The 25,625-nt window shown below is 46.8% G+C and overlaps 8 protein-coding genes across 8 annotated transcripts; 3 read left to right on the top strand and 5 right to left on the bottom strand.

Moving 5' to 3' along the window:
- Positions 1-162: 162 nt before the first annotated feature.
- Positions 163-2,936, bottom strand: EYB26_004729 (uncharacterized protein; the record flags this gene model as incomplete). The annotated part of the gene is made up of 4 exons (XM_054264020.1): positions 163-1,845; positions 1,895-2,370; positions 2,429-2,640; positions 2,701-2,936. The coding sequence occupies 4 exons, from the start codon at positions 2,934-2,936 to the stop codon at positions 163-165; spliced, it is 2,607 nt and encodes an 868-aa protein (XP_054119995.1).
- A 4,376-nt stretch (positions 2,937-7,312) lies between these two features.
- EYB26_004730 (uncharacterized protein) lies at positions 7,313-8,821 on the top strand (the record flags this gene model as incomplete). The annotated part of the gene is made up of 2 exons (XM_054264021.1): positions 7,313-7,980; positions 8,029-8,821. The coding sequence occupies 2 exons, from the start codon at positions 7,313-7,315 to the stop codon at positions 8,819-8,821; spliced, it is 1,461 nt and encodes a 486-aa protein (XP_054119996.1).
- Positions 8,822-9,545: 724 nt separating this feature from the next.
- On the top strand, positions 9,546-12,095 carry EYB26_004731 (uncharacterized protein; the record flags this gene model as incomplete). Its single annotated transcript, XM_054264022.1, has 2 exons — positions 9,546-11,442; positions 11,496-11,533. 2 exons carry the CDS (start codon positions 9,546-9,548, stop codon positions 11,531-11,533), a joined length of 1,935 nt encoding a protein of 644 aa, XP_054119997.1.
- Positions 12,096-12,665: 570 nt separating this feature from the next.
- EYB26_004732 (uncharacterized protein) lies at positions 12,666-14,473 on the bottom strand (the record flags this gene model as incomplete). The annotated part of the gene is made up of 4 exons (XM_054264023.1): positions 12,666-13,792; positions 13,845-13,901; positions 13,956-14,321; positions 14,401-14,473. The coding sequence occupies 4 exons, from the start codon at positions 14,471-14,473 to the stop codon at positions 12,666-12,668; spliced, it is 1,623 nt and encodes a 540-aa protein (XP_054119998.1).
- Positions 14,474-15,643: 1,170 nt separating this feature from the next.
- EYB26_004733 (uncharacterized protein) lies at positions 15,644-16,440 on the bottom strand (the record flags this gene model as incomplete). Its single annotated transcript, XM_054264024.1, has 4 exons — positions 15,644-15,703; positions 15,771-15,877; positions 15,955-16,284; positions 16,362-16,440. 4 exons carry the CDS (start codon positions 16,438-16,440, stop codon positions 15,644-15,646), a joined length of 576 nt encoding a protein of 191 aa, XP_054119999.1.
- Positions 16,441-16,677: 237 nt separating this feature from the next.
- EYB26_004734 (uncharacterized protein) lies at positions 16,678-18,357 on the bottom strand (the record flags this gene model as incomplete). The annotated part of the gene is made up of 1 exon (XM_054264025.1): positions 16,678-18,357. The coding sequence occupies one exon, from the start codon at positions 18,355-18,357 to the stop codon at positions 16,678-16,680; it is 1,680 nt and encodes a 559-aa protein (XP_054120000.1).
- A 1,546-nt stretch (positions 18,358-19,903) lies between these two features.
- EYB26_004735 (uncharacterized protein) lies at positions 19,904-22,438 on the top strand (the record flags this gene model as incomplete). Its single annotated transcript, XM_054264026.1, has 2 exons — positions 19,904-20,266; positions 20,333-22,438. 2 exons carry the CDS (start codon positions 19,904-19,906, stop codon positions 22,436-22,438), a joined length of 2,469 nt encoding a protein of 822 aa, XP_054120001.1.
- Positions 22,439-23,089: 651 nt separating this feature from the next.
- On the bottom strand, positions 23,090-25,061 carry EYB26_004736 (uncharacterized protein; the record flags this gene model as incomplete). Its single annotated transcript, XM_054264027.1, has 6 exons — positions 23,090-23,148; positions 23,225-23,332; positions 23,393-23,703; positions 23,750-24,647; positions 24,700-24,934; positions 24,987-25,061. 6 exons carry the CDS (start codon positions 25,059-25,061, stop codon positions 23,090-23,092), a joined length of 1,686 nt encoding a protein of 561 aa, XP_054120002.1.
- Between the last annotated feature and the right edge of the window lie 564 nt (positions 25,062-25,625).

Consider the following 25,625-nt stretch of genomic DNA (forward strand, 5'->3'; position numbering starts at 1 on the left):
ATCCCTATATCAACCAAGAATTGAATAAACCCAAATTGTAATACATTCTCAGAATGTAGAAGGCTGTAAGAAATAATGCATACTCACATAATCCATGTATATACTATAATAGCTCATGCATGCGCAAAACGAATCGGATAAGAAGAGTCATGAGATCCCTTCTCATAATTTCAGGGATAGACCCATGTCAGGGTCAACGTCCCCAGAGAAGCCGTCGTTCCGCTTGGAATAGTCATAGTTGAACAAATTATTAACGTTGTTTTCATTCGCGAAATCGGGAATGTAATCATAATCGGGCTTGGCTTGATGTTGAGGTTGTTTCTCAATTTGCGTATGATTGTTGGTATTGACGTTACTGTTGAATGTAAACGCCATTATGCCATCTTCGGCGCCAAATAGGTCGACGCCGCCGTCGTCAAAGTTGAGGAGAGCGTCGAAATCATTTTGAGTTACTTCGGCGTCGTTGGCCAAGTCAATGAAGTCGTTCAGACTCATGTCAGGCTGCGCTTTGAACAGGTTCGGGTTGAGATTTTGAGTACTGCCGTTTTCGCTGCTATTAGAATGTGGTGGCGTGGCGACATCGAATGGATTCAACGTTGTGCTGTGGCTTGTTTCGGCTGGGATCGTAAAGCTAGCAGATGGCGGATTGAAGCTCGAAGGGTAGGTAAGATCTGGCAGTTTCTGTGTCAAGGACTCCGGGGGTGGCGTCAAGGCTGCGGGACGGACAGTCTCAGCGGGAGCCGCTGGTTCATTTTCATCCAAATCGGAAAGATTGAGCGAGATACCGGCCTTTCGGATAGCGGCTTCCAAAAATGAAGTGGCAAAGTCGGCGGATGCGTAGATCTCACGGAGACGCTGCAAAATTCGCATACATTGGTAGAATCGCTCTAGACTGACCATGCGCACATTGGCATCGTTGGATTTGACATCTAGTAAATGAATAATTACTGCAGGTAATAGAACCGTGACGCCGGCAGTTGGAAGGTAACGAGTAAGATCGAGCTGATGAAGGCATTGTGCAGTGTTGGTAATCTCAATTGCCGCATAACGCACTTTGCTGCGTGAAACTTCTTGCAATGCAGCCTCGACAGCGGGGGAAGGCATTGCGGGAAGCACTTGGGGCCGGTGCAAAGCGCTGGATGTCGTAAGATAGATCATTCGGAGTAAAGAGCGATGCACTTGTAATGAAGATTCCGCAGGTGAAAGAGAGCCAATGCGTTCAAGCGGCATGTACTGAATCTCAGACGGCAAATTTGCTTGCCATTTTTCCAACTCCTCGTCACACTTTTGAACTTGAATTGTGCCAGCTTCCGACTTCTTTGGCACAAGCATCATGGTAGTCTCGGTCGTACCTCCGAATCGGTGGCTGAGAACAGAGTATTGGGCAGACAGAACGTGGCTCACGCAAAGACAAAGCTTAGCTTTTTCAACAAACATCATAGCCAAATGTCGTTGATACTCGGTATTCGTTAGAAGCTCGCACTCGCCAAGCATATTCAACACCTCGGGAGGGAACTTCTTGAACTCAAAGTCGTCAAGTGTCAACATGGGCACGTCGCAGTCGTCGTCCTTTACCCTCATCGGCCGGCGCATACCCAGTGCAATCAGTCGGTCTCGCGTATAGGTGCTCCACCAAATCCGTTTCCAGAGCTGTTTTCGTCGTGGGCCCATCCCTGAATTGCTGGGGTCCCGATGGAGACCGATCGTATGGGCAAGAGACAAACTCACACCCATCCAATGCCAAGTGTCCTTTTGATCGTCTGGTGTTTCATACCAATAGGTCATAAGCAGGAGTGATTGGACGAGTGAAATACGATCCACTTCGTAGTCGAAATCGTACAGCAACTAGAACAGTCAGTACCAAAATTGACAATATTAACATCAGTCAACGTACTCTTGCTCTTTGAAAGAATATTTTTCGGGCAGTCTTTCGATTATTATATCCGGCATTGCGTAGAGCTTCCATGTCCACGAAGGCGGTACCAGCAAACATGACGGCCTGGAACAAAAGTAGGCTGATGTGATGGGTTCCATCGTTGCGAGCCAGAATCTGAAGGAATTCTTCCAAGTCGAGTAGTGGCATGTATGGGTGTACATAATGAATATAAGCCTTGAGCAATTCATCTCGCAGAGCTCTACCCGGAATTGTCAAGGCACCCTTGGCCTGTAAGTAATTGAGATCCTCAGTCTGTAAGCGCTGTGGAAGGCGTCTAATGTAGTTCGGCAACTGATTGGATTGACCCGTGGGACTGAGTAAATGCTGTATGGCATCGGCAACATTGGGTCCTATATTAGCTGCAAGCGACATTGACTGAGAATAACTAGAATGCCTTTCTGGGATGTCATTATCAAGCGAGCCACGTGATTGGTCTTGTATAAGTGTCAGTAGAGAAAATTATTGCCCAAACAGATTAAAGACAACACTAACAGATAAAATGTGGCATGTGCGGTCCTTGGTCCAATTCAATGGATTCTTGGAATGGCGATAGAGGGTCGTCCTGCGTTGTAAGACCATCCAGACCTAGTTGATCGAACGCATCTGTGCCATAGCTTGAAGTTCGTCGCTTCGCCACATCTTCAGACAACTCGGCGGATGACTCTGGTGTTGTCTTGCTGGCTTCGGCCTCGACACGAAATTTCCTGCTTGGTCAGTGCCTACGTCTTTGACCTTTTGGGGGGGGGGGGGAAAAGGTTACTAACTTTCGCCGGCGACTTTCCGTAACAACGCATTCCACCTGGTCTAGACGACAATTGGTACAAGGCGAGCCATTTTCAACGACATCGCAACGGACTTTGCGTGCTCGACAGCAACAGCAAGCACGAGACGCCCTTCGCTTAATTGGTCGATTTGCTGCAGATAGGCCAGCAGCGGAGGCCTTTCGCTTATTCTGTGAAGACGCCGTCTCCGGTGGAGGAGAGGAAGTAGTAGAAGCCATATTGAGCGAGCACCAGAAAGGTGTAAGAGGGCGAAGAGCAGTTAAAGATTCGAGAAAGCGTTCACATCAATGCAAAATCCCAATTCCACTCGCACAACAAACGACACAGACCGGGGTAAGGAAGGAGTTCAGAAGAAAGGGAGAAGAAAGGAAAAGAAATTAAAACCGGGGGCGGGGCCAGCGACTTTTTAGTACTTTTATCCCGAGTCTCACAGAAACGAAGAGGATCCCTCCCCCATGTTCGGTTCTCCATCATAAGCTAGTTTACGCTTTACTACGTAGCGTATACGACTAATGCCATGTCCAAACGTCCCACACTAAGCCACAGGAATGACCCAAAGCGGGCTGGCGAGTGTTTCTTGCCTCCCCAGACAAATAAGTGACCAGTGCTTGACCAGACCTTGACCAGCAAAACGACGGACGGATGGGAGTTGGTACAGGTTTGCCAATTGGGTCAAGTGCCTTTCAGGTGTGGGGAGAATGCTCGTGGTGTGCCAAAGAAGAAGCCAGGAATCAGGATCCAGGAGAAAGTTGCGATTTGCTGTGATTCGGCCGGCACGCGCGATTACGTCGTGAGTTTACCTACGGACGGGAACCACGGCGCAGACTCCAGACGGAGAGGTTCCGCTAGCCAAATACAGTCTAGTCTCCTGATGGCCGAGAGCCTGACTAAAGAGCTGGAATTCCGCACTGGCCTGCCCTTTGGGGACTAGCGGTATGGTATGTCACTGGTCACGTTCTCGGTTCTCCACACTGTGGCACGAATCTGGTATTTTACTCTGTCCTGATGCGGTCCGTCAGCTCGTTGATGCCAGTTGTATCCAAAGACAATGAAACATAACATCTGAGACTGAGTCACTGAGACGTTCACATGCGGCGACTTTGGGCCAATCATTCAGCGGCATTTGGCAGAATCGAACAGTGTCGTGCTACTGTAGTACGTAACGAGATGATATACGATGAGGATACCATTCCACTCCTACTCCGTCCACTAAAATCTCTAGCAGGAAATGGGTTGCGAGGCCCAGAGGAGTCCGATCTCCTTGGCCCCAGCGATCGTTTCTCTACGCAACCAAAGGGAGCCACTTGAAGAGACAAAGCCGACCACTTGATTCGATATTCATTGTTCTCACGCTCCACAGTTCCAGGTCAACACACAAATAGATCTCCAGGGTCACAGGACTCCTGCCCATTTTATCTATCAGTTCGGTCTCACACTATGTACTATGTACGTAGTCGACAGATGCAACGCCGCGCATTAGAGGCCGTTCTAACGGTCCTACTCCGTAGACTCCTAGCGGAAGGCTTGATCCTTCGAGATCGCACATACGTAGAAGTAATACATACCCCGGGCATGGCATGGACACTTAAGTCGGCACAAAAGCCGGACTGACCACAGTATGGCCCCACCTTGGTCATGCCGAGGGAAGGTCAAGGCAAAACGGGACGATTTGCCCGATTAGGATTAGTCCGCCACTTTCGCTTTTGCAACAACACTCAACAGTCCTACTCCGCACGTCCCTTTAGGCAGATGACATTGTCAGGTTTGCAAGTAACTCTACTCCGTAGTAGTAGTTAGTTATGGATGGTGTTTGATGGATGTCTTTGTTCTTGATCGTGTTTTCTACCACCCAGTAAATGTAGCAAGCGACATGAACAATGGCAACGTCAGGGTGTTGTATGCAAATCCTGTCCCTCTCGCATACTCGCATCAATGGATCCTCTCCACTGAGGATGATCTCCAATCATAACGACCAATTTCCAATCAGTATCTCTGCGCAAGATTAATGGCCTCAAAACAATACGTAACTGAGTTACGGACCATGTACGCATGTAATGTAAATGAGGAAGTTGAATCGCCAAATAATTGAAGCATAACCCCTTTCAAAAGTTCAAATTTCAAGTATGTATTTTTGACCAATCACGCTTTATGTGCATTCTTCCGAGAATCGGATTTAGCTGAGACAGGAATAGCGGCATAGTCAAAAATACATAGTATATCAACGTTCTGGGTCCAAGGGGAAGCCCTCGTGACCAATTGAGATTTTTTCTATTCTAAGCACTGTCGTTGATTTCGTCATTTGTGCAATTGCTTGGGAGAAACAAGAATGGCTCGAATCACGAGGCCGTCTGTACATAGTAAAATACTCAGATCCTCAATCTACTATGAGTATATTCTACATAGTACATGTGCACCGAAGTTTGTAGTTTGGGAGAAACACGTGGAGCAGCGCACATTTTCTTAGCGGGAGTCGCGTACGGCTTGTAATTTGTACTGTCGGATGGCTGCATTTTGGTCCATGTCCATTGGATAATACCGCTTCCGGTAATGCAAATACCAAACACCAGATCCGAAGGTTTCGGACCCAGTCCGTATTTTTCAGTCTACCAAACATCATGCAACTGGCAACGTTCTTTGGTCTGGATTCCGGGGGAATCCTTCGACACACGTACGGAGTTCTGGAGTACATTAGTAATGCATTGATTTACATAGTATCACAATCATTAAGGCTTGGGCCTATTCCGTAAAAAGATCTATGTATATCGACTATGTATTCAGGTACGTAGAAAGCTTGGCCACAAGTTCTTCTGTTTTTCCAACAATTGTATCTTCAAACCTTGTGCTCCGTATGTGAATCTAGATGCCCGGAAACATATCCGTGCATAGTGCTAATATATTGCATCTTTTACAGCTAGAGGTCTAGATGTAGGTAAATGGCTCACTCATTATCAATTGCATTGTTAATGCATGTCGACGATTGTGTGCTTCCACCGGAATCGGCATATATGCGTACTCGAAATAAAAAGTGATTCATTAAATCGACGACCATTGCTCTAGCATTCGTTGAAATTCAACGAATCAATAACTATTCTATCTCGAAACCCGGCATATCTCGGAGCTCCGGAGCACAACATTAATCTAAACCAAGCCTCTTCCGACTTCATCTTCTATCTTGTGCCTGGCTTGCTGGGAGTCAAATTTAGTGTGAAACGGTTGTTAATTTCACTCCACGGTAGAATCCTTCAGACTCCATATTGACGGGTAGATAGAGCAGCCCGTAGAACACGGGAAAATCCGGCTTGGATGTTGGTTGATAGGCCAGCTTTTGACACTATAAAGCTTTGGCATCAAAGAATCTGGGTTAGTCTTTAGAGTTTGGAGGATACGAGGTTTCTGCATCTCGTTCAAAATGGTATGATTTATGGCGTGCAAGGCTGGGATGGGTGAATGGAACTGTCAGCTTTGAGACAACAATAGAAGCCTTGAAGCCGGGGTTGTATACCTAGGTATACCTTCAAGGTACATATCTAGATATCCTGTGACATAAATTACTGGGACTGCTTAGGTACGATAAAAGAGTTTTTCTTATAAACGACCGTGTATTGACTGGATCATGCAAGCCTAGCAGTTCGCCTCATTAAGGTATATTCGCACATCAATTGTTCTCCTTGTCGTCGAATAGCAAATATCAAGCAAAGTCCACGGCTAGGCGGATGAACATGTCCAACCCTAGTCTACACCTTCAGCTTTAATTTCATAACAATGCCTCAAATCTCGACTTCTCATTGGAAGATCCAATTACCAGAGCACTATTTAGATGTGATTGACTCATTCAGCGCGCTAGAAAGCGTTGTGCATTCTACATTCTCCAACATTTCGGGAACATGCGGGATGATGTCTAGAGTCTACCAGGATTCATTAAACGAATCGGTTGAAGCTGTATCCAATTCGACGTAGAGACGTGGAGCATGGGCTCTGCATGAGTCGAACTTGATTTGGTTCTTGCGTTTAATTGACAAGCAGTATGACTAGGCTGGAAAGAATTGTTGATGGTCGAATTAATTGGGGAAAGGAAAGGTGGCTGGGCGAGCGGATTAGGGCTTCGAGACATCACGCGTGCTGCAGGTGATCTTGGAATCCTACTATGCAAGTTCTTACTACACCATATCACTGATGATTATCACTAGCAAAACCCTTGAGTTACCAAATTCCTGATATAATTCTAATCGAACTAGTATTTATCATGAAGAAAAAGAAAATAAGGGTGCGAAGGCGTGAATTTGGATGCCTAGCAGGAAACTTCCACTTTCGGAAATCATGGCCTTACCACGTGCCGCGAACCAGTACAAAACGAAGCACCCCTCAGTCCATCAAATTTGTATTCAGGCATTGTTATTTCCAGCTCATCGCGTATACCTATCTTCCACTTTGTGGTCGACAGGTCCATAATTCGTTATCAATTTGTTTGGATCAGAGCATCGTTATAGCTACAGCAGGCAACAGTCACATTCTTCCAACAACCCGATATTGGTTCCAAACAGAGGTCAATTCGACCGTGAGAAGAGACACAAAAACCCAACACAAGAGGTTTAAGATGAAGATAGTCATAATAGGTGCTGGCATATCTGGCCTTACATCCTATCTATCGCTCAAGAAACACCTCCCTCGACCCTCCGCCCCAGCCACAGATCATGTCTACACCATCTACGAAGCCTACGACACAGGCAAAGACAGTAATTTCGAACAGCGCCTCTCATCTTCCGGAATTGGGGAAGCCAATCCCCATTCTTCGACTCTGATCGTTGGCGGGGGCCTGGGCATTGGGCCCAATGGTGTGAATGTGCTTCGACGGCTTGATTCTGAGATGCTTAGAGACATTGTTGCCGGTGGTTATGTTGTTTCCAAATATAATATGAAGTCTAAAAACGGGACGCTACTTATGAGTCTGGACTCTCAGATTCCTGCTTCTGATGATGATGTCGTTGAAGTCGGGAGTCAGCAAAAGATGATCAACTCGGTGGCTACTAGCCGTCATTCACTATGGCGTTGCCTGCGCACCCGAGTTCCCGAAGGAATAATCATCAACAAGAGGATCTCGCAGATAGTATCAGGCTCAAATAATGGACCGGTTATCGTCAGGTTTGAAGACGGCAGCAAACCAGTTGAGGCGGATCTGGTAATTGGAGCGGATGGACTTCGGAGCATCACTAAAAACGCGCTGTTTCCAGATGTTAAGGGAGAAATTTACCCACCTCAATACGAGTGAGTTTACTCATCCAGTCATTTAATTCTACTGACAGATATGATCAGGGGGCTAGTCGGTGTCGGCGGCTTTATAACTCTAACGCCAGATCTTCGTCAAAACGTTGGCAAAGGCACAATGACTTTTGTCTCCGGCGGAAATGGATTCTTTGGCTATTTTCCGGCTACTTGCTCTCCGTCTTCTTCTTATCGCGACTCGATTAACCATATTTCCGAACCAAGTGATCAGTTAGGATGGTGGTCAACCTACGCAATGAAGGAGTGTCCTACAGATCTACGCAACGTCAATAGCGAAGCAATCATCAGAGAGTTACGTACAAGACACAAGCACTGGGGCGATCCGGTAGTTCAACGGATAGTCAGTGACGAGACGCTTGAGATCAAACATATATATCCAACCTGGACTGCTCCCGAAATCCCAACCTGGGAACGGAATGGTGTAGTATTGGTAGGTGACGCGGCACATGCGTTGCCCTCGACTTCAGGACAGGGATCATCGCAGGCTCTCGAAGATGTAGAAGCATTTACTCTGTTTCTTGCTCATGAGCTACGCAATGCCTACAAGAACCCTCTTGAGTCGCAAGCTGCTACTGAAAGGGTAGCCGTCACGACAGCAGCCAAACAATATGTCGAACTGCGAAAGTCGCATGTGAAGAAAATCCTGGAACATGCAAAACAAATGCAGGAAAATAAAAGAAATAAGTCACTTTTTGAGGAGTATCTGATGTATTGTTTTATGTGGATTATGGGGTGGTTTCCCTCCGTTGTATCGAAACCGTTGATAGAGGTGGCTGGGTACAACATCAAGGATGAAGTTGAGAGGGTACTTGGACAAAGTTAGTCTATGTAATTTAGATTGGCAGTATATTTACGCTTCCCTTAATTGACGATCATGATCGGTACTTATCCAATAGTAATACTGTGCTCATGACGTCCAGTAGTGAAAAAATTCATTTTACTCATAGCTGCCAAATATAATACAATAAAGAAAACAGTAGATCTAAATGTTGCAGAGATGATACTAAATAAAGGAATGAAACTACATACCTTCATTGCTCCATTTATATTTATATATATATCTTGCTTAAGAATGCCACCTAGCCATATTTCTCTCCACTAGCAATATCAATCGATCCTCAATATCTGCCGTCTTCGTTTCCGTTGAAGAGCTTACCGTAGTAGAAAAGCTACAACGTGGTTTTGAAGAGGTTTAGATTGACAGAGCGACGGCGTTGGAGAAGGAAAAGAAGAAAATATACTATTAGCATACAAGATTAATACCATCATTCTTCTGCTTGAACACAATGCCCTAGGAACTAGGAACAAAATTCTGTAGAAAGGAATATTCCATTTTTGGACTAGTGTTACCTGAGTCAGCACCATCCCCAATCAAGATTAGCGCTGTTTACCGGGCAACGGGCACATCATCACATCAAACAGTAATCAACGATAACACACATAAACACTCGATTGCAAAATCTTCAACCTCAGCGTTTGCTTTGCATACATCCACGTTCTCCCTCTCCTCGCCCCCCTCCCCCATCATATACTCACATACAATAATCATGACACAACCTTTATCCCCCTTATCGCCATCTTTTGGTAACTCTCGCACACAATCACCTGCATATGCTCCGCCATCCGCTGTCCGTCGTCGACGAGGAATTGATGAGATAATGTCGTCGACCGATGAATATGATAAAGAGAATGGGTCTCCAAAGCCCGCAAAACGCGCTTTCTACTCTTACGATGGTAGTGCAGATGATGAATTAATTGACGATAAGAATGACGATTATGACAGCCTCAAAACCTCCACTACTCCAGCCCGACGCAACGACAATAACAATATCGACGACATTGGCGATGATATGACTGTTGACCTCAATGATGGTCCCCCAAGCTCACCATTCCAGTATGACACACGTGATGATACTGTGGATATGAACAGATTACAGGCAATGACCATGTCGGCATCGCGAAGGACGACGACATCGCCGCAGAAGAAGCAAGGCCCGGTGATCTATGTTGATGAACAGGATCGCATTGACGAGATTGATACCACTGAGCAATATGATGCTGGTCGTCCATCTAGTGGACTCGATGATACCACTACAATGAGTGACAACGACAAGAATGATGACAATGACGGCAGTGTGCTTCGTGTCGAACCAAAGCAAACCGAGCATTCAACAATTGGCAACAGTTATATGGAGGACAGACATAACGAAGAAATGAGCACGGTTGCACACCACCACTCTTCTGAAGAAAGTTCCCATCTTGATGAAGCCCGCGATAATGATACAATGGACGATACCTGCTTCAGCACCTTTTCCGCTGTGCCAAACGTTGATATGACCATGTTTGCCAAACTCGGGCAATCTCCCACGAAGAAGATCGGCGATATCATGGAGTCGCCTGCGGTTAACCGGACTCCAGGGTACTACCGACGATCAAAGGCAACAACACCGGCCACCGCTCATAGGCGGGGCCTTATGGTGGATGATGATACCTCTCCAACCCCGCAAAGGAGGAATCGCCCTGGCAGCGACGAAAGTGTAAACCTGCTCGACTTCAACGACTCGTTCAACTATTTTCACAGAGTGTCTCAGCGGTTTTCAATGTCAAGCAATCGCGCTTCTATGTCTCCTAGACGTCGATCACCGTTGAAACCACGGGATCCGATGCGATCTCCTGCAAAGTACAATCTGATAGACTTTGACATGCCGCCTCCTGCTACACCAATGTCGATTCCGTCCATCACTCCTCGTGAACTGGAATCGTTGAAATCTGGGTTTCTGTCTGAGATTTCTTCTCTCAAGGCTACTCTTAGTGGTAAAGAAGCAGAGGTGGCAAGTCTCAAGCAAGCTGTTGCCGATGCCGAACGTCGTGTGGGAGAAGCACTTGAAGAAGTTCGCAATGAGGCGATTCGTAAGGAAGCTCTTGAAGTGGAGCAGGCTGAGTGGGAGCGACGCGGCAAGGAAATGGAAACAGTGTTGCGTGAAGTACGAGCCGAGATCATCGATGGCGAACGAGAACGGGAACGTTTGACCAAGAAGAACGATGAAGCAGAGCGACTCAAGGAACAGCATGAAGGAAGAATCGTCGAACTTGAAAGCCAACTAGCTGCTGCAAAGAAAGCTGCTGCTGCCAACCCTAGTGGCACCATGACAAACGATAATGGTGACAAGATAGGCATGCTAACCCCCGAAGAATCCGCAAAGGAGGTTCAAGAAGCCGTAGAGAGGGTTGCACGAGAACTCCACACGCTGTACAAGGGAAAACATGAAACCAAAGTTGCGGCATTGAAGAAGAGCTACGAATCGAGATGGGAGAAGCGTGTACGCGAAGCCGAGAACAAACTCCGCGACGCCAATGAGGAAGTTGAGCGTCTCAAAACGGAGCGCGACACAACCATGTCCGGACCCTTGAACCCGAACATGAGCATGATGAGTGTCATGGGTCGTGACAACGAAGAATTAGAGACAGAGAACAAGGTCCTCGGAGCTCAAATCAAGGGTCTCGAGGAGCAATTATCTACCATCAAGCGAGATAACGAACAACTGCACGCCGAACTGAAAATGGAGCGTACTGAAAAGGGCGAACTGGTGGCAGCTGTCGACGAATGGTTAGCCATGCAACAAGCTAGCACCAGCCAACCCGGACCCCCATCTTCAAGAGAAGTCTCAAACTCATCAGCATACTACTCCGCCAGCGAACAAGAAACACTATTAACATCTTCTGCCTCATCGTCATTCGAAACCAGCCCACGCAAGAGATCGATCGATGAAGGAGCTATTGAGCTACCTCACCAGCACCACAAGCAGCAGCCACCCCAACAACAACAACCATTATTCAAACGCAGCATAAGCCGCACCGGACCCTCATCGAATGCGCCAAGCAGTGGTCTCCGTCCTCCATCATCCGGTACCACCGCAACAGGTAGCACTGGTATCGAGAAAAGGAGCCGTCTGGGAATGTACTCCGGCGGGAACGCGGGCCATTCACGCCACAACAGCGGCGGGAATGGTGGTCGCTCAATTGCCATGCCGGCCACGACGCCGGGACGAAGTGGGATTATGAGTTCGATTGAGCGGATGGGAGCTGGTGAACGATAGACTTTTCTTGTCTCTATTTCTGTCTCTTTCTTGTTTATTTGTTACTGATGATTGATGACTGGCGTTGAGGAGATGCGTGGGAGTCATTGAGTCGATACTTTCTTGTATCTTATTCTTTGCGTGCGGTTTTCTCAGTTGCAGGTTTTATGGTTGACCACTGTGGTTGTTCTTTTTGATTATTCTGTGATACCAGACTGATTACTATTAATGCAATGAGTTAATGAGTTATGGATTTTCTTGACTTTTATGTTTATTTTATGTTTATTTTTTTTATTTTTTTGGTAATTTGCTTGCCACCCTAAGTTACGAATATGTACATTGAACGGCGGAATGATGAAACAGAGCGCCTTCTATCTCTAAAACTCGCTCAAGGGAATCTTGAAATCAGAAAGCAACGAGGTGCACGCTTTGCAAACGACAAAGTCTAATCAGATCGACAATAGACGGTCAAAAACCAAGTATTATATAATATTTTTTGTGTGTATTGGTGAAAGAAAGACGAGATATATGTGTGGTTGAGACTCGCCTTATCCATAATCAGGACCCCATCAAGAGGTATCGGGTATAGCTTCAAGCTTGATAATCCTCCTCACTCACTATCACATGAATCACTTCGTGTGGATGGCTATCAGAAGCAGGAGGCCCGGCAGCAGCCAAGCACGGCGCTGCAGACCGTACCGTAACTGTATCCTTGCGACGTTTGACGAACCATAGCTGAGAGGTACCAATCAACGCGATGAGAGTGCTACTCCACCATGCAATGGCGGTACATTCACTGGCTGTTCCGGCACTATACAGATACCCAGCTATCGGAGGAGCAATTGTACGGCATGCCGCACCGGTTGATGCAGCTAATCCGTTGATCTTACCCATGACGGAGCGAGAAGGGCTGGATTGTTTGATGAGAATGAGAAGAACTGGGTAGGCGACTATGGAAAGGATATTACGGATCGCTAGGCAGGTATATATACCAACGTAGACGATGTTTGATGGAAGCAAGATGAGGAAGGGAATGATGAAATACGTTATCGGGTGTAAAGCCGTGATGAGCACAAAGAGTCTCCAAACACCCAGCCAATCGGTCAAAGGAGCGAAGATAACGCTTTGAATGAAGAGTGCCATCAATCCATCGACAGACATGATGAATCCAACAGTTCGCGTAGACAGTCCCAAGCCACCGGAGATACGAGGAAATGAATGTGGAATGAAATCGACCTGGTGCTTGTCTTGGAGAAATATCGGGAGGAGATGATCAAAGGTCATCGAGTGGTAGGTGAAGATGCCCAGTGCAATAATAAACATCAGAACCTGGGATGTGAATGCCACTTCGTGTCGCGGTGAGGATGATCTCTCTTTGGAGGTCTCACCATCAATGCGCCAGCTTTCATTCGAATGCATACTGACTTCATTGAACGTGCCATACGATTCAGCGCGAAGATCAACTCCGGGATTAGCCGTAGCACCGGCGGCAGCCATTAATGGTGTTTCAACATTCACTTTATAATCTGACTCCGATGATCGTGGCTGAAACTCGGGATGAGTCTCCTGCAAAAGTATAGCGCCTCCAACAATGCTGAGCAAAAGGAGACCGGCACAGAAGAGGTTAGGCAATAGGAATGGGTGCTTTGCGAATATACCATCTGGGGAGAAAATGGATGGGAACCCTTCAACCGGTTTGGCTAATAAACCTCCAACGGCTAGCCTACTGTTAGCGAAATACCGAAATGAAATTCAGGCAAGGAAACTTACCAGGTCCGAGAATAGTGCCAATTGACCAGACAAACGGCATCACGGCATAAGCACGAGCTGGAAGAATGTCAGCATAAGATGTCATATCGAGTTTATCAGGAATAGACTTACACTCATGTTCTGGACGCTTCACAAGCTCACCGACCATGGTCTGAATCACACCTATATTTCCATTAAGCACACCGCCAATGATTCTACCAAGGAGGGCTACCCAAAAGCTCGAGGCGAACCCGACAATCAGCAGCGAAAGCATAGTTCCAGCGCAACCAAGCAATAGAACGGGTTTGCGGCCAATACGATCGGAGAGTGCACCCCAGAACATTCCGGTCATGGCTTCAGCGAGCGAAAAGGCGGCGACTAGGATTCCGGCGTAAAAGGAGGCGTCATCTGGGTTGCCGACGTGGAAGTATTGGACCATTACCCATGAGTATGGGAAGATTGAAGTGAGGGCGATGGGTTCCGCCACACGGCAGATGCCTGCACTATGAGTCAATCAATGTTCTAAATATCGTTGTTGAAATCGTAAAAAAAAAAAAAAAAAAAAAAAAAACCTTACCCAAAAGAAAGAGCTGCAGCGAAGGAAATGCATCGTCGTTCGAGATTGGTCTTGTCTGTGGCGTTGATACCATGATTCTTTTGACTCTTGAACAGTTCTTACCACTTCCTATCCCCGCAGCCACGCAGATAATTCCTTCTTGATCTCGTTTGTCTTTGTCTAGTGACTGAAGATATCAAGTAAAGATAAGAAATTGATCTTTCTCTGCGTAGTCTGCCTTCCTTAATCTCTTGTGTCACAATCAACTGGGCTGCTGATCGTGATGTTATCTATCTTGCCCTTCTCCTCACAGGATATAGTCGGGCAACTTGTTTCTGAATAATATCTGCTGAGTTGGTCGGAGTAGCAGGTAGTGGATAGACTTTGGATGGTGTCACGAGATAAGACAAAATACAGAAGGAATATAGAGAAAAAAGAGGAAGATAGACAGAGAAGAGGGGAATATGTACTATAGTAGGTTATGTATGCACGTGTAAAAATTGTTCTCTGGTACAGGCCGTTCCCTGGGTTGCACCAGGCAGGCGCTCTGATAGGAAGGCTGTCAACTGATAAGGAACGATGGCAACCAGCAAACAATGAAAGAATCCATTGTTACACAGGCTATACAATATTTTACGCTTATTCTGTGCCATCCTCCCTCGATTAGATGTAAATTACATGTAAATGCCGTACTGATGGCGAAAAGCTTGAGATTGGAATTCATTCTGATAACATTAGCGCCCGCTTAGCGTTGCATTGGCGCCGTGCCCCAGCCCAGGCGTCTCTCTGATTGGTGCTGCCTGTCTTGTACAAACAGTAATTCAACCCCCATGTTATTGAACTCCATGATCGTTTTCTCCAGAGCACATGTTTTCAAAAGCGTAGCAGATGGCTGAGTAAATTTCGCCCAGATATCATCGGTTGGCGCTAGGAGCGGTGTGCTGGTGAGATTATGGAAGATGGAAAGTTCTAGGTAGTCGTCATGAACCGATTCCGGCCGGTGACCGCTCTTTTCGAAATTGTACTACATCAAGGGATTTCTCTTATCAAGGCTTCCGGCGTAGTTGCAACCTTGATCATTCACCTTGTGTTGGTATTAGTCACGCCGAGCACGCTTCTCGGTGGACGCATCATATGTTGTCTATTTCCATCTCTGGATAGAGTTTGCCGTTGGGAAACAAATTCGAGGTATCATACAAGCAAGATCAACATAATCGAACCGAGATCGTATTATATACATAGACAGAGCATATATGACCTAGTGCTAGTCAGTCCCTCCCCCTCCATGCGAAACCGGAATATAACTCCTTCGCTCTCTCGCAGCCTGTAGATCAGAACGTCAGCCGACAACATTCCATTTCCTTGGATATCCTCTCCGATAGTCCACTAACCTCTACCCACCCCTGCACCCAAGGCCGCAGAATGGCCCAAATGAGCAAGCCACTCGTCGCAAGTATAAAAATTATAACCACTGCTTCATCTTTCCTCGAATCCCGTTCTACCATTCGTCCACATTAGCCGGGCTATCTCATCTAGACACACCGCAAAAATCAAAATTGGAAGGAGAAAACGCACGGAAACAAGTTGCAATAACATCCTCCTCCTTTGCGCCTTTACACTTCGGCAAATTATAATCCAGACAGAATGCGCGATTGCAGTCATTACACGTCAACCCTCGGTTACGGCTTGGCGTTTGTTTATTCTTAGTATCACCATCCTCTTTTGAGTCTTCTCGCGCAATAATTTTGGCCGTAGCGTAATCGTTGAAATCCCATCCCCATGATGCCGATGATTCGGCGCTTCGTTTCAATAAGCCGTCCGATAGGTCTTTGTCTGTGTTTATAGGTCGGAGTTCGATGATTGTGCTATTCGAGAAACATGTGCATTTGCAAAATGACGAGGGTTCTGTAAATAGACATATATAAGCATAAGTTCTTGTTTTCGAGACGAAAGGGCGTGCTATGCGAGCGAGTATGACTTACTTGCAGCTAATACTCCCGTAAGGCCTGAGAAGATACTCAAAAAGAGTAGATATTGTAGTATATGTGACACTCCTTTCATGTTGATGTATGAAGTTGGAGTAACAACATCGAAGTGCACCCCGATCAAATAGATGATGAATGAGGTTGCAACTGAAGCTTTCTCGGACCTCCGAAGCTAACCATCTCAATATCTTATCGGGTCACGTGATGATATACAACCGACAGAACACAAAGAATGGAATATAATCATGAATTTTGTTTTGTTTTAAATGGAAGATTCAGATATCTAGTTATTCAGACAGACATTATTTTATCGCTAACCTCTCCCCTTCAACCCCTTGCGCCGGTTCTCGCGCTGTCTCTTCTCCTTCGCTGCCTCCCGTCTTCTTCGTTTCCAAGCTCTGTTATTGTCTCCACGATTCTCCCAGAACCATTTCACAAAGTCACTTTCTTCTGGTTGTCGTTGAGTACTTGTCTCGATCCTTGGTTTTGAAGGAGTTTCTTGAGCTAGTAACTGAGTGTGATCATAATCATCGTCCGTATCCATTTCCTCGTCGTCATCGTTATCGTTATCACCTTCTGATAGTAGAAGCTTGCGTCGATTAAATACCGCGGTATCTGGTGTAGGCGCACCACTTCTCAGGTCTCTGATTTGACGGTCTTGTTTGGAGAATGGCGTCAATGGTTCGAGTGGTAAAGTTGCAGCTTCTTCTTCATCTTCAATGTCGTCGTCATTGTCAGCAAAAAAAGAAAATGTTGGCTTAGGAGATTCTGAAACATTCTTTTCTGCTGGTGTACGCTTGAAGAGGGCTTCTAGAGGATGCACCTCTTGGAGGTTTGTTGTTGCTTCGGCGGGCTCAGAAGATGTTGGCGGCTTGGCTTCGCTATCAACCTCAGAACTGCCTTCCAGATCATTGTCGCTCTCGCTGGGTGATTTGTTTTCTTCTTCGTTTCGTTCATCATTCTTGGTAACTTTGCATTTGACCGTCGTTTGAACATTCTTCATAGGTTTCGCTTTTCGGTCACTGATCGAGGAGTCGTCGGACTCACTACCAGAGTTATTGTCGGATTCGTCACTTTCGCTCTCCGAAGAGCCACTAGACGAGGTCCAGTCCGGTTCTTCCTCTTCAGACGAAGACGCTTCATCAGGAGTGGGCGACTGCTTCCTTTCTTTGGCGGCTGCTTTTCGAGACTTTTCCTTGACAACAGGACGTTCCTTAGCGTCATCCTTCTTCCCTGGGTGGTAGTCTGCGGTTCTAGCCTTCTTGCTAGTCATCTCCTCTAACACATTACCATCTTCATCCATCCAGCCCTTTCCCTCTTCAAATTTTGCAGTAATCGGTTTCTCACTAGCGCTAGACTTCAGGAAAGATGGATGCGTGAACGTCTGCGCGAATTCATGGACTACCACTTCGTTCGGTGTTCTGGTCTTTTTAGACTTGTTCTTCTTCGAAATAGTTTCAGACATCTTGTTCGGCGGCATCTTCATCCTAAACAAACATTCTTCCTTTTCGGTATATTTGGACTTGGGTTGTAATTTGGACTTGGAAGCTTCTTTGTCGGCCTTTTTCTGTTTCTTTAACCTCTTTGCGCTCGCGGGTTCAGTCCATCCTCGTTTCACTTGTCTGTCGGCGGGTAGCTCATATCCATCAAGTACGTTGTCCTCCGCATCCTCCGCTTTTCGTTTTGACGAGGTCTTTGTCGGTTTGGGAGACACATCCTTCTCAATTGTCGTGGCCTTTTTCTTCTTCGGGTCTTCTCGTGCAGCTTCAACTCTGAATTTTTTGCCTTTTAGGATAGACCCATTCAGCTTTTTCTTTAATTTATCTGCCTCCATTGACGGTAGAGTAATGAAACCGTAATCGTTTTCGGGGAATGTAGCTATATTATGGAAGGAAATGTCGGTCGCTAAGGGTCGGATCGACGGGTTTAGAACGGAATCCAGCAGTGCTGGTGTGAGAGGCGAAATATGAAGGCGAGTTATGGAGTCTGTCATTGCAGCATATTGAGGCTATCGAACTTTGGTGTCGTTGATTTCTGTTGTCTGCCGATTGAACGGTCTTCGAAAACAAAGAATGAAATTTTAAGTTGGAAATTGACGACGAGTCAATTTCTCTGAAAGCCGGGGCGACCCGATTGAGACGTTTCAAAAAAAAAAAAAAAAAAAATCTTGACTGAAATACAACTCGTCAAAGTAGATTAAACATTACTCTGTCAATCGAGCTTCAATGAGCACGAGGTAGGTGCATCCACGAGCGCTAATACTAATTTCGAGACAGAAATATTTTGGCACCAGCCACAAATCCGCTCGAGGCGGTGAGAATTCATCAGCCACAGTCCCAGCCACTCCGGTGTCGGCAATTTTTGGGGCATTCAGCCGGATTTCTCTCTTGCACATTGCCCGCCTGACGTCAACCACTCCACACCCATGCATTGACGAAAGCACCTAATAAGCAGATCACATCCAGGCCTTTGATCGCCCGATGTTACATACTATTGTTGTTTATCAAATGATACATCATATGAATCAGGGGACATTCGCTTCTCAAGGTTCTCAATTGTTTCAACACCGAGGGTTGTCGGTAGTGCTGGTAATGTTCCGAGAAGACACTGCCCGTGTTTTGACACTGAATTCATTTAATGGTCTCTTGTCACCATCAAGAATTCAATACAGCCAATCCATGGAAAGACAGATCTGCAGATCACTATCACAAGCGTCTATCCATGCCCATGAATTACGATGTTGGTGTTGGTGTTGTTGTGGTCATCGGCCAGTTTATCAGTCTCCCCCGCTGGCACTGATAGCCGCAATCTTGCAATCAATCAATCGTAATTGGCGTTGGGCTCAGCATCACGGAGTACAGCCTCAGCTGATAACCTGATAACCACATTAGATAATAACTAACAGCCCTAACTAGTTAGTTAAGTTACCTGAGATTGACCACGTAGTAACCAACTGATAAGCGGGATGGCCCAAACCAAGCACATTGGGATCGCTTTTTCCTTTTGTTTTTCTCTTTTCTCTGTTTATTATTCTAGACCCGTGTGGAAGTAAAATCTGCCTAGTCCATCTAGTCTTAGTAGCATTAGTTGTGTCTGCTGGGATTGGACGCATCCGGTCATTCCGCCCGCGCCACCGTTTCCACGCAGCCTGAATTACGTTGTCTGTAGCGCTCAGGTGGAGGCCACCTTAGTGTCTTGGTCACCCTCCTACCTGCCTTCCCCGGCCTTCACGCTCTTACTCTCTCTGTCTGTCTTCGGTTCACATGGCCACACTTGCTTGAATGAAGCTGCTCATGCTGCTGGATTGTCCTACCTAAATATTATTATCTTCGCCATCACACCTTCTATTCCCTATCTAGCACTACTGCACTATCGATCGCTCGCCTCGGCAGGACCTCCACTCTCAATGTGGCCAGGCCTCTCTATATGAGTCGGTCGGTCTCGCATTAAGTTAGAGCTCCGTGGTTTATGTCATCTATCACCTATCAACACAATATCCGCAACCACCCTCGGATGAACACAAACAACTAGAATTTGCAATGGGAAATTCACAGACAAAGGAGGCGCGGTCTCCTTTGTCGGCGTCACACAGAAACCGCTCATTATCCGATCAGAGCCGCTCCCCATATCACGCTTCTCGATCACACCGCTCCAGTCGACATGACCTTTCGTTTCTCGGCATTGGGAGCGGATCGGGCGACCGAGAGGCCATTGTTCATGAAACACGACGAGAAACAAAACAAGATCGAGAAGCACGACGCCAGGAAAAGGAACGAGCCGCCCGACTGAAGGAAAGAGAGCGGAGTATGAAGGAGGAGCATGTCGATGGTGGATATTTGGTCACTCAAGGTGTCTACGTTGGGACAGAAGACTTTAACAAGGATGTAGTTCGTCAGCTCATGGTTCGTTATGCATCTACGTTAATTCTGACATGACGAAACAGTTAATTCGCTAACACGGAAGTATAGATTGAGAGACGTCTAGCGCCTTTCTGGCGTGGACTGAATGATTTCTCAGAGTCCTGGACTGAACACCAGCTGATGGCTGCAGCCCGAGGACTGCCTATTCCTCCACCAGATGAGATACCGCCTGAATTACAATTTACACCACCCTCAAAAAACACAGAAGATGGTGGTCCATCTTCAGGGAAAGGCGCACAATTTTTAACCGTTCCATCAGCATCCGGAAGACCACTATCTGCGCATTCAGAGACTGCAAGCTTGCCAGCGCTGAGCCCGGCCCAGTCATTACCATCGCCTACATCACCGATCGCGTCTGGCACATCCACCTCGCCACTTTTCCGAAGTCGCGCAAAGACTTTGGCTGCTTTGACAGGCAGCAAGAATATCCAACCTGTAGAGGTCGGCCCACGCGAGATTATGCTATCGCACGATCCGTTCGTGAACGGCCAACCTCTGGAAGCCTATCTTTACAAAGATGCTAGCGAATGCCCGATTTGCTTCCTTTACTATCCGCCATACCTCAATCATACCAGATGTTGCGATCAACCAATCTGCTCAGAATGTTTCGTGCAGATCAAGCGACCGGACCCGCATCCTCCAGAGCATGGAGAGCCACAGGATCAGAACGCCAACGCGGAAAATGGGTCGAGCGAAGAGCGCAGTGGTTCGAATCAAGAAAGCCAACTTGTATCTGAGCCTTCTGCATGTCCCTTTTGCGTACAGCCCGAGTTTGGAGTCACTTATGCTCCCCCACCATTCCGACGTGGTTTGGCCTATGCGGGCTCTAATGCACTAGCAGTAGCCTCAGCGACCTCTCCACTATCATCAAGCTCCTCCCTTGGTTCTATGGCTTCGCCGCCAGTCACAGGACGTCGTAGAGCGACATCCCTTTCTGCTAGCGACCCGACTGTGATTACGACCGACAAAGTCCGACCGGATTGGGCGCAAAAGTTAGCAAATGCAAGAGCACATGCAGCTCGTCGATCAGCAGCGGCTACTGCTCTCCATACTGCCGCATACTTGATGAATGCACCAGGCTCTGAGTCACGAAGCTTTGGACGTCGTGGTGTTCTAGGACGAGCTAGAGGAACTAGCTCTGGCACTCAGACCCCGTCAAGTCGACCTACCGGCTCGACAGCTCTCCATGCACTTGCATTTCTTTCAGAACGGCGAGCTGCTACCGGTGAACAGCAATCAAACTCAACTGCCACTACCGGAAGCGCGGAAGGCGGCGGATTAGCACCTCCTCGGGACAGCTCCAGACGCAGTCGGATTGATGACTTAGAAGAGATGATGATGATGGAAGCGATTCGAATGAGTCTGGCAAGTGAGGAGGAACGGAGGCGAAAGGAAGAGAAAGAAATGCGCAAGGAAGCCAAGAAGAAAGAGAAAGAAGCAAAGAAAACGGAGAAGACCATGCGGAAGAATGCTACTTATAGCAACAGCCAGGCGAGTCTAACACTTCGTAGCAGTGGAACCTCGAGTCGAGCGGATAGTAGTTCGTCATCGATTACCGGGGAAACCCCGACAAACTTAGATAAAGGGAAGAAAGTTGACCGTACAGCCTCGGCCCCTACGGTGGCCGCATTGAATGATGCGGAAGCAGCAGATGCTGGTGCGACGTCAACTTCTACCGGACAGACTATTAGTCGCAATGACTCGGACTCATTTACACAACCCTCCCCTACTGAGCCGTCGCGGCGTTCCCATCTAAGACACATGTCTACCGCTTCATCGACCTCATCCTCATTCGAAACGGGAACAGCCGAACAACCAGATACAGGTGCAGGATCATCCAACCCGGCACTAGAGCCAATGTTCAACTTTCGAAGTCTCGCAGCTGTGATTGGTGATGAGGAAAAGTCTAATGGCGTTGCAGAGCATGCAGAACACGTCGAGGACACTGCCCAACAGCAGTCCTCTACCACGGCGACCACTATTCCCACAATCTCAAAAACACCGCCATTAGAGGATGCAACTCATCAACAGAACACTACGACGCCGCCGGTCGATACCCACTCTCCTTTACCTCCACAAGACTCCGTGCATAGCATCGTTCCTAAGGAACTCAACACTCATTCAGTAGAAGTTTCGCGAGAGACGACCGTCTGATGGAACCCTTCAATCCGACTTTTGTTTACGTTATCATCATTTCAGCTGGACTGTACTATTCTCATCTTTGTCAATACCTGATTCATACAACCATTTCCTCCCATTCCATCCTTGAACTCGTCTTTTCTTGTCTTATCATCTGGCCACGATCACATACATACATTGGAGATGCTCCACAACATTCTCCCACTTACATATCAATGTACTCTTTCGTTTATATTTCTCCTTCTCTTTGCATCTTTCCTTTTCTCGTTCTACTTGGGCGGCCCTCCCTTCTCAGTCGATCCCTTCATTTCCTTCCTTTGAGAATGAATGAACGAACTGAAATGAAGATATATCTTGCATTTTGTAGCCGGGTTTCTCTCTTTCTGTGTTTTGCGTCTTTCCATTTTGGTTGATTTGTGTGTTGTTTGGTTGATGAAGGGATCGATATAACTAGGTGATAGTCATTATTTGATCGGATTTAGAGCTTATTTGCATTTGCATTTTGAGTGAATGGAAAGGATTTTGAGAAAGTAAAACGATTGTCATTAGATACTCTAAACTCTAAACTCTCATGGGGCCATCCCTGAGTCTCGGTCTATAATCTATATACACGTCGACGTTATCCACTAAAACGGACCTAACTATCCTAAAACCTGAATAGTCAGACTAAATAAGGCCGAACAAAGGACCCTGTCCTTCCCCAGTTAGTCGTATCCATTCTTTCACTGTACATCAATCACATCATCCAATCAGCCTTCCTAGTCGCAATAGTCTGAAGGGAGAATCGGAGAGGGAACTTACTCGAAAGCCACATCTTCACAAATTCATGCTCATACGCCTGCGCATCCGCCACTGGCTTCGGCGGCAATGACGGTGTCGCCTCGTTGGGGAAAAGGCCATTCTCGTCCCCTACATAATAGTCAATAACAAAAAAAGAAACGAAAAATCTTGAGAGGAAGGCGATCTTACAGTGATGAACACCCCCCTCGATCTCCACAAACGGTCTATTCAACGTATTCTTCCGTCCTGGGCCAGGCGCATCATCCGCAAAGGGGGTCGCTTCTCTCCAGGGATCTGCTTTGCCGCCTATAAATGCAAGACGTGGATAGGAGAGGCTAAAGCCGCCGTATCGATGGTTTATTCTTGTGTCTACCTCAGGTGGCGAGGTGATGTTGAAGGCGTATTTGCATGGTAAGCTCATATAGTCGACTGTGATGGAGCGTGAGATCATGGCTGGTTTGGAGGGGGGTGTGCTGCTGCCGGTTTGGAAGTAGCCCCATCTGTTTCATTTAGTTAGAGAATGGGTTGGGGGGGGGGATAGCTTACTCGGTACAGACTTGATATTCCCATAGTCTCCAGTCTTGGGCCAGGTCATCCTGTTCATAGAAGGTTACATTGTGGGACGAGAAGCATGAATCTGCACTTCGACCTCTGCCGATACAGGGCCAGACTATGGTCTCATTAAGCCAGCCTGCAAAGTTCAACAGTTGAGTCGTCAATTGACGACTTCCTTCGCTATCACCCCAGCCAGCAGTAGTAATGAGTTTGGTTGCTTTTTCGATCTTGTCTGTTGACGTAGCGTCCTTGTAGAGAAGAGAGTCTGAAACAGTGATATTGCCACAGTATTCGAAAAAGGTCGGATCGTCAATGGTAGGATCCCAGTTCCTTCCTTGCCAACTTGACAGCGGATAGCTTAGGACGTTTGCAAAGTCATCAACATAACTGAGATCCTCAAGACCGAATAGTGTTTCCAGATCTTGGATTGCGGCGGTGTTGGACGTAAGGCTGTCGAGAACACCGGTCAGATTTTCAACTGTGCGAACACAATCTTGTGGGGCGTTTCGCCGTATGGGCTCCCAGTATTGCCAGTAATCAACGATGGCTTCAGTGACCGCTGAAGATGCAATGGCGCCAAAGAAGACATCCGGATAAGTCACGCGGAGAAAAGCGACCATTGCACCGGCATAAGAACCGCCATAGGCAATATACGGGACAAAGTTTGAGGTAAGACTCTGATCTTCAAGTCCCGGGTATATGATATTCTGAGCAAAATATGCCACATCAGCAAGGGCTTGTTCTGTTGTCAAGAATCGCAAGCTCTCCGTTGAAAAGTCCTTGGTTGGTATACTTGTACCGTAATAACGATGCTCAAGGACCACGGCAATTCCGTTTGTCAACTGTGCCAGTTGGGAGATTAGACCTTTTTGCAGGTATGGTAATCGGTCTTGCAACGAGATCAGTATCTAGCGAGTACGAAGTAGAATATTCACGACTACCTTCGCCGGAAGTCTCTCCACTTTCTAGGACAAACACAGGTCCTCCCTCTTTGTAGTGGCTAGCATCGAACCAATATCGAAGGGCAAATGTGTCGCTGCTATGGGGTTCATATCTCGATTCATTGTGGAAATGATCTATTGGGACAGACAGATTGTAGGCATGAAAAATGGCAGCTGAGCTGTCGATTTCTGTACTTAGGTGTTGCCCTGTATAGTCTGCAGTACTCAGATATCCCTATAACGCATCATATGTAAGTTGATGTTATGATATCAGAGATGCTATTTACCTTTTGCCCGAACCCTCGATGCACAGTTGCGAGACTCGCGCTTGCGACTTGCACCAATGCAAGGAGAAACAGCATCTCGATTGCGCTTCTCCTAGGAACACTATGTTGGCTTGGTTATATCTGCAACCTCGGTCGAGATATGTATCTCGGTAATTTGTGGGATTAGTGTCTCCGTTGTATGTGGTAGCAGAGATAACAACGAGATGGAGAGCTAATAAACTAGTAAACAAGCTAGTTAGTTACTGGTGATCCTTGTTGACGCCAAGCCTGCATACGGCATACTATAAAATTGGTAAGGTTGATTATAGGCCATACTACGTAGTAGTAGTTGTCTAAAATCTGGATTAGGTATATATAGGTCCCCAAGTCATTCAGCCAATTAAAACTATGCGTACATGACGGATAGCGTGTGCTGTGGGCATGTAATTTTTGTATAAAATACATTTTGTCGCTTATTCAAATATAGTACGCCGTACTGCACCTCATCCTTAGTCACATTTGGTCGCGCGGGGTGTTGTGCTCTCGAGAAGAGTAAGTCATTGCACGACCAATTCTGAAAAGGCACAGAGAGCTAGAAACGTTTCCATTGCTATGGCAGTCGAGGAGATAATAGAAGCAATACAACTGACCAATTGACTT

This window comes from Talaromyces marneffei, chromosome 3, assembly GCF_009556855.1.
Source record: "Talaromyces marneffei chromosome 3, complete sequence".
In the NCBI taxonomy this organism is placed as follows: domain Eukaryota; kingdom Fungi; phylum Ascomycota; class Eurotiomycetes; order Eurotiales; family Trichocomaceae; genus Talaromyces; species Talaromyces marneffei.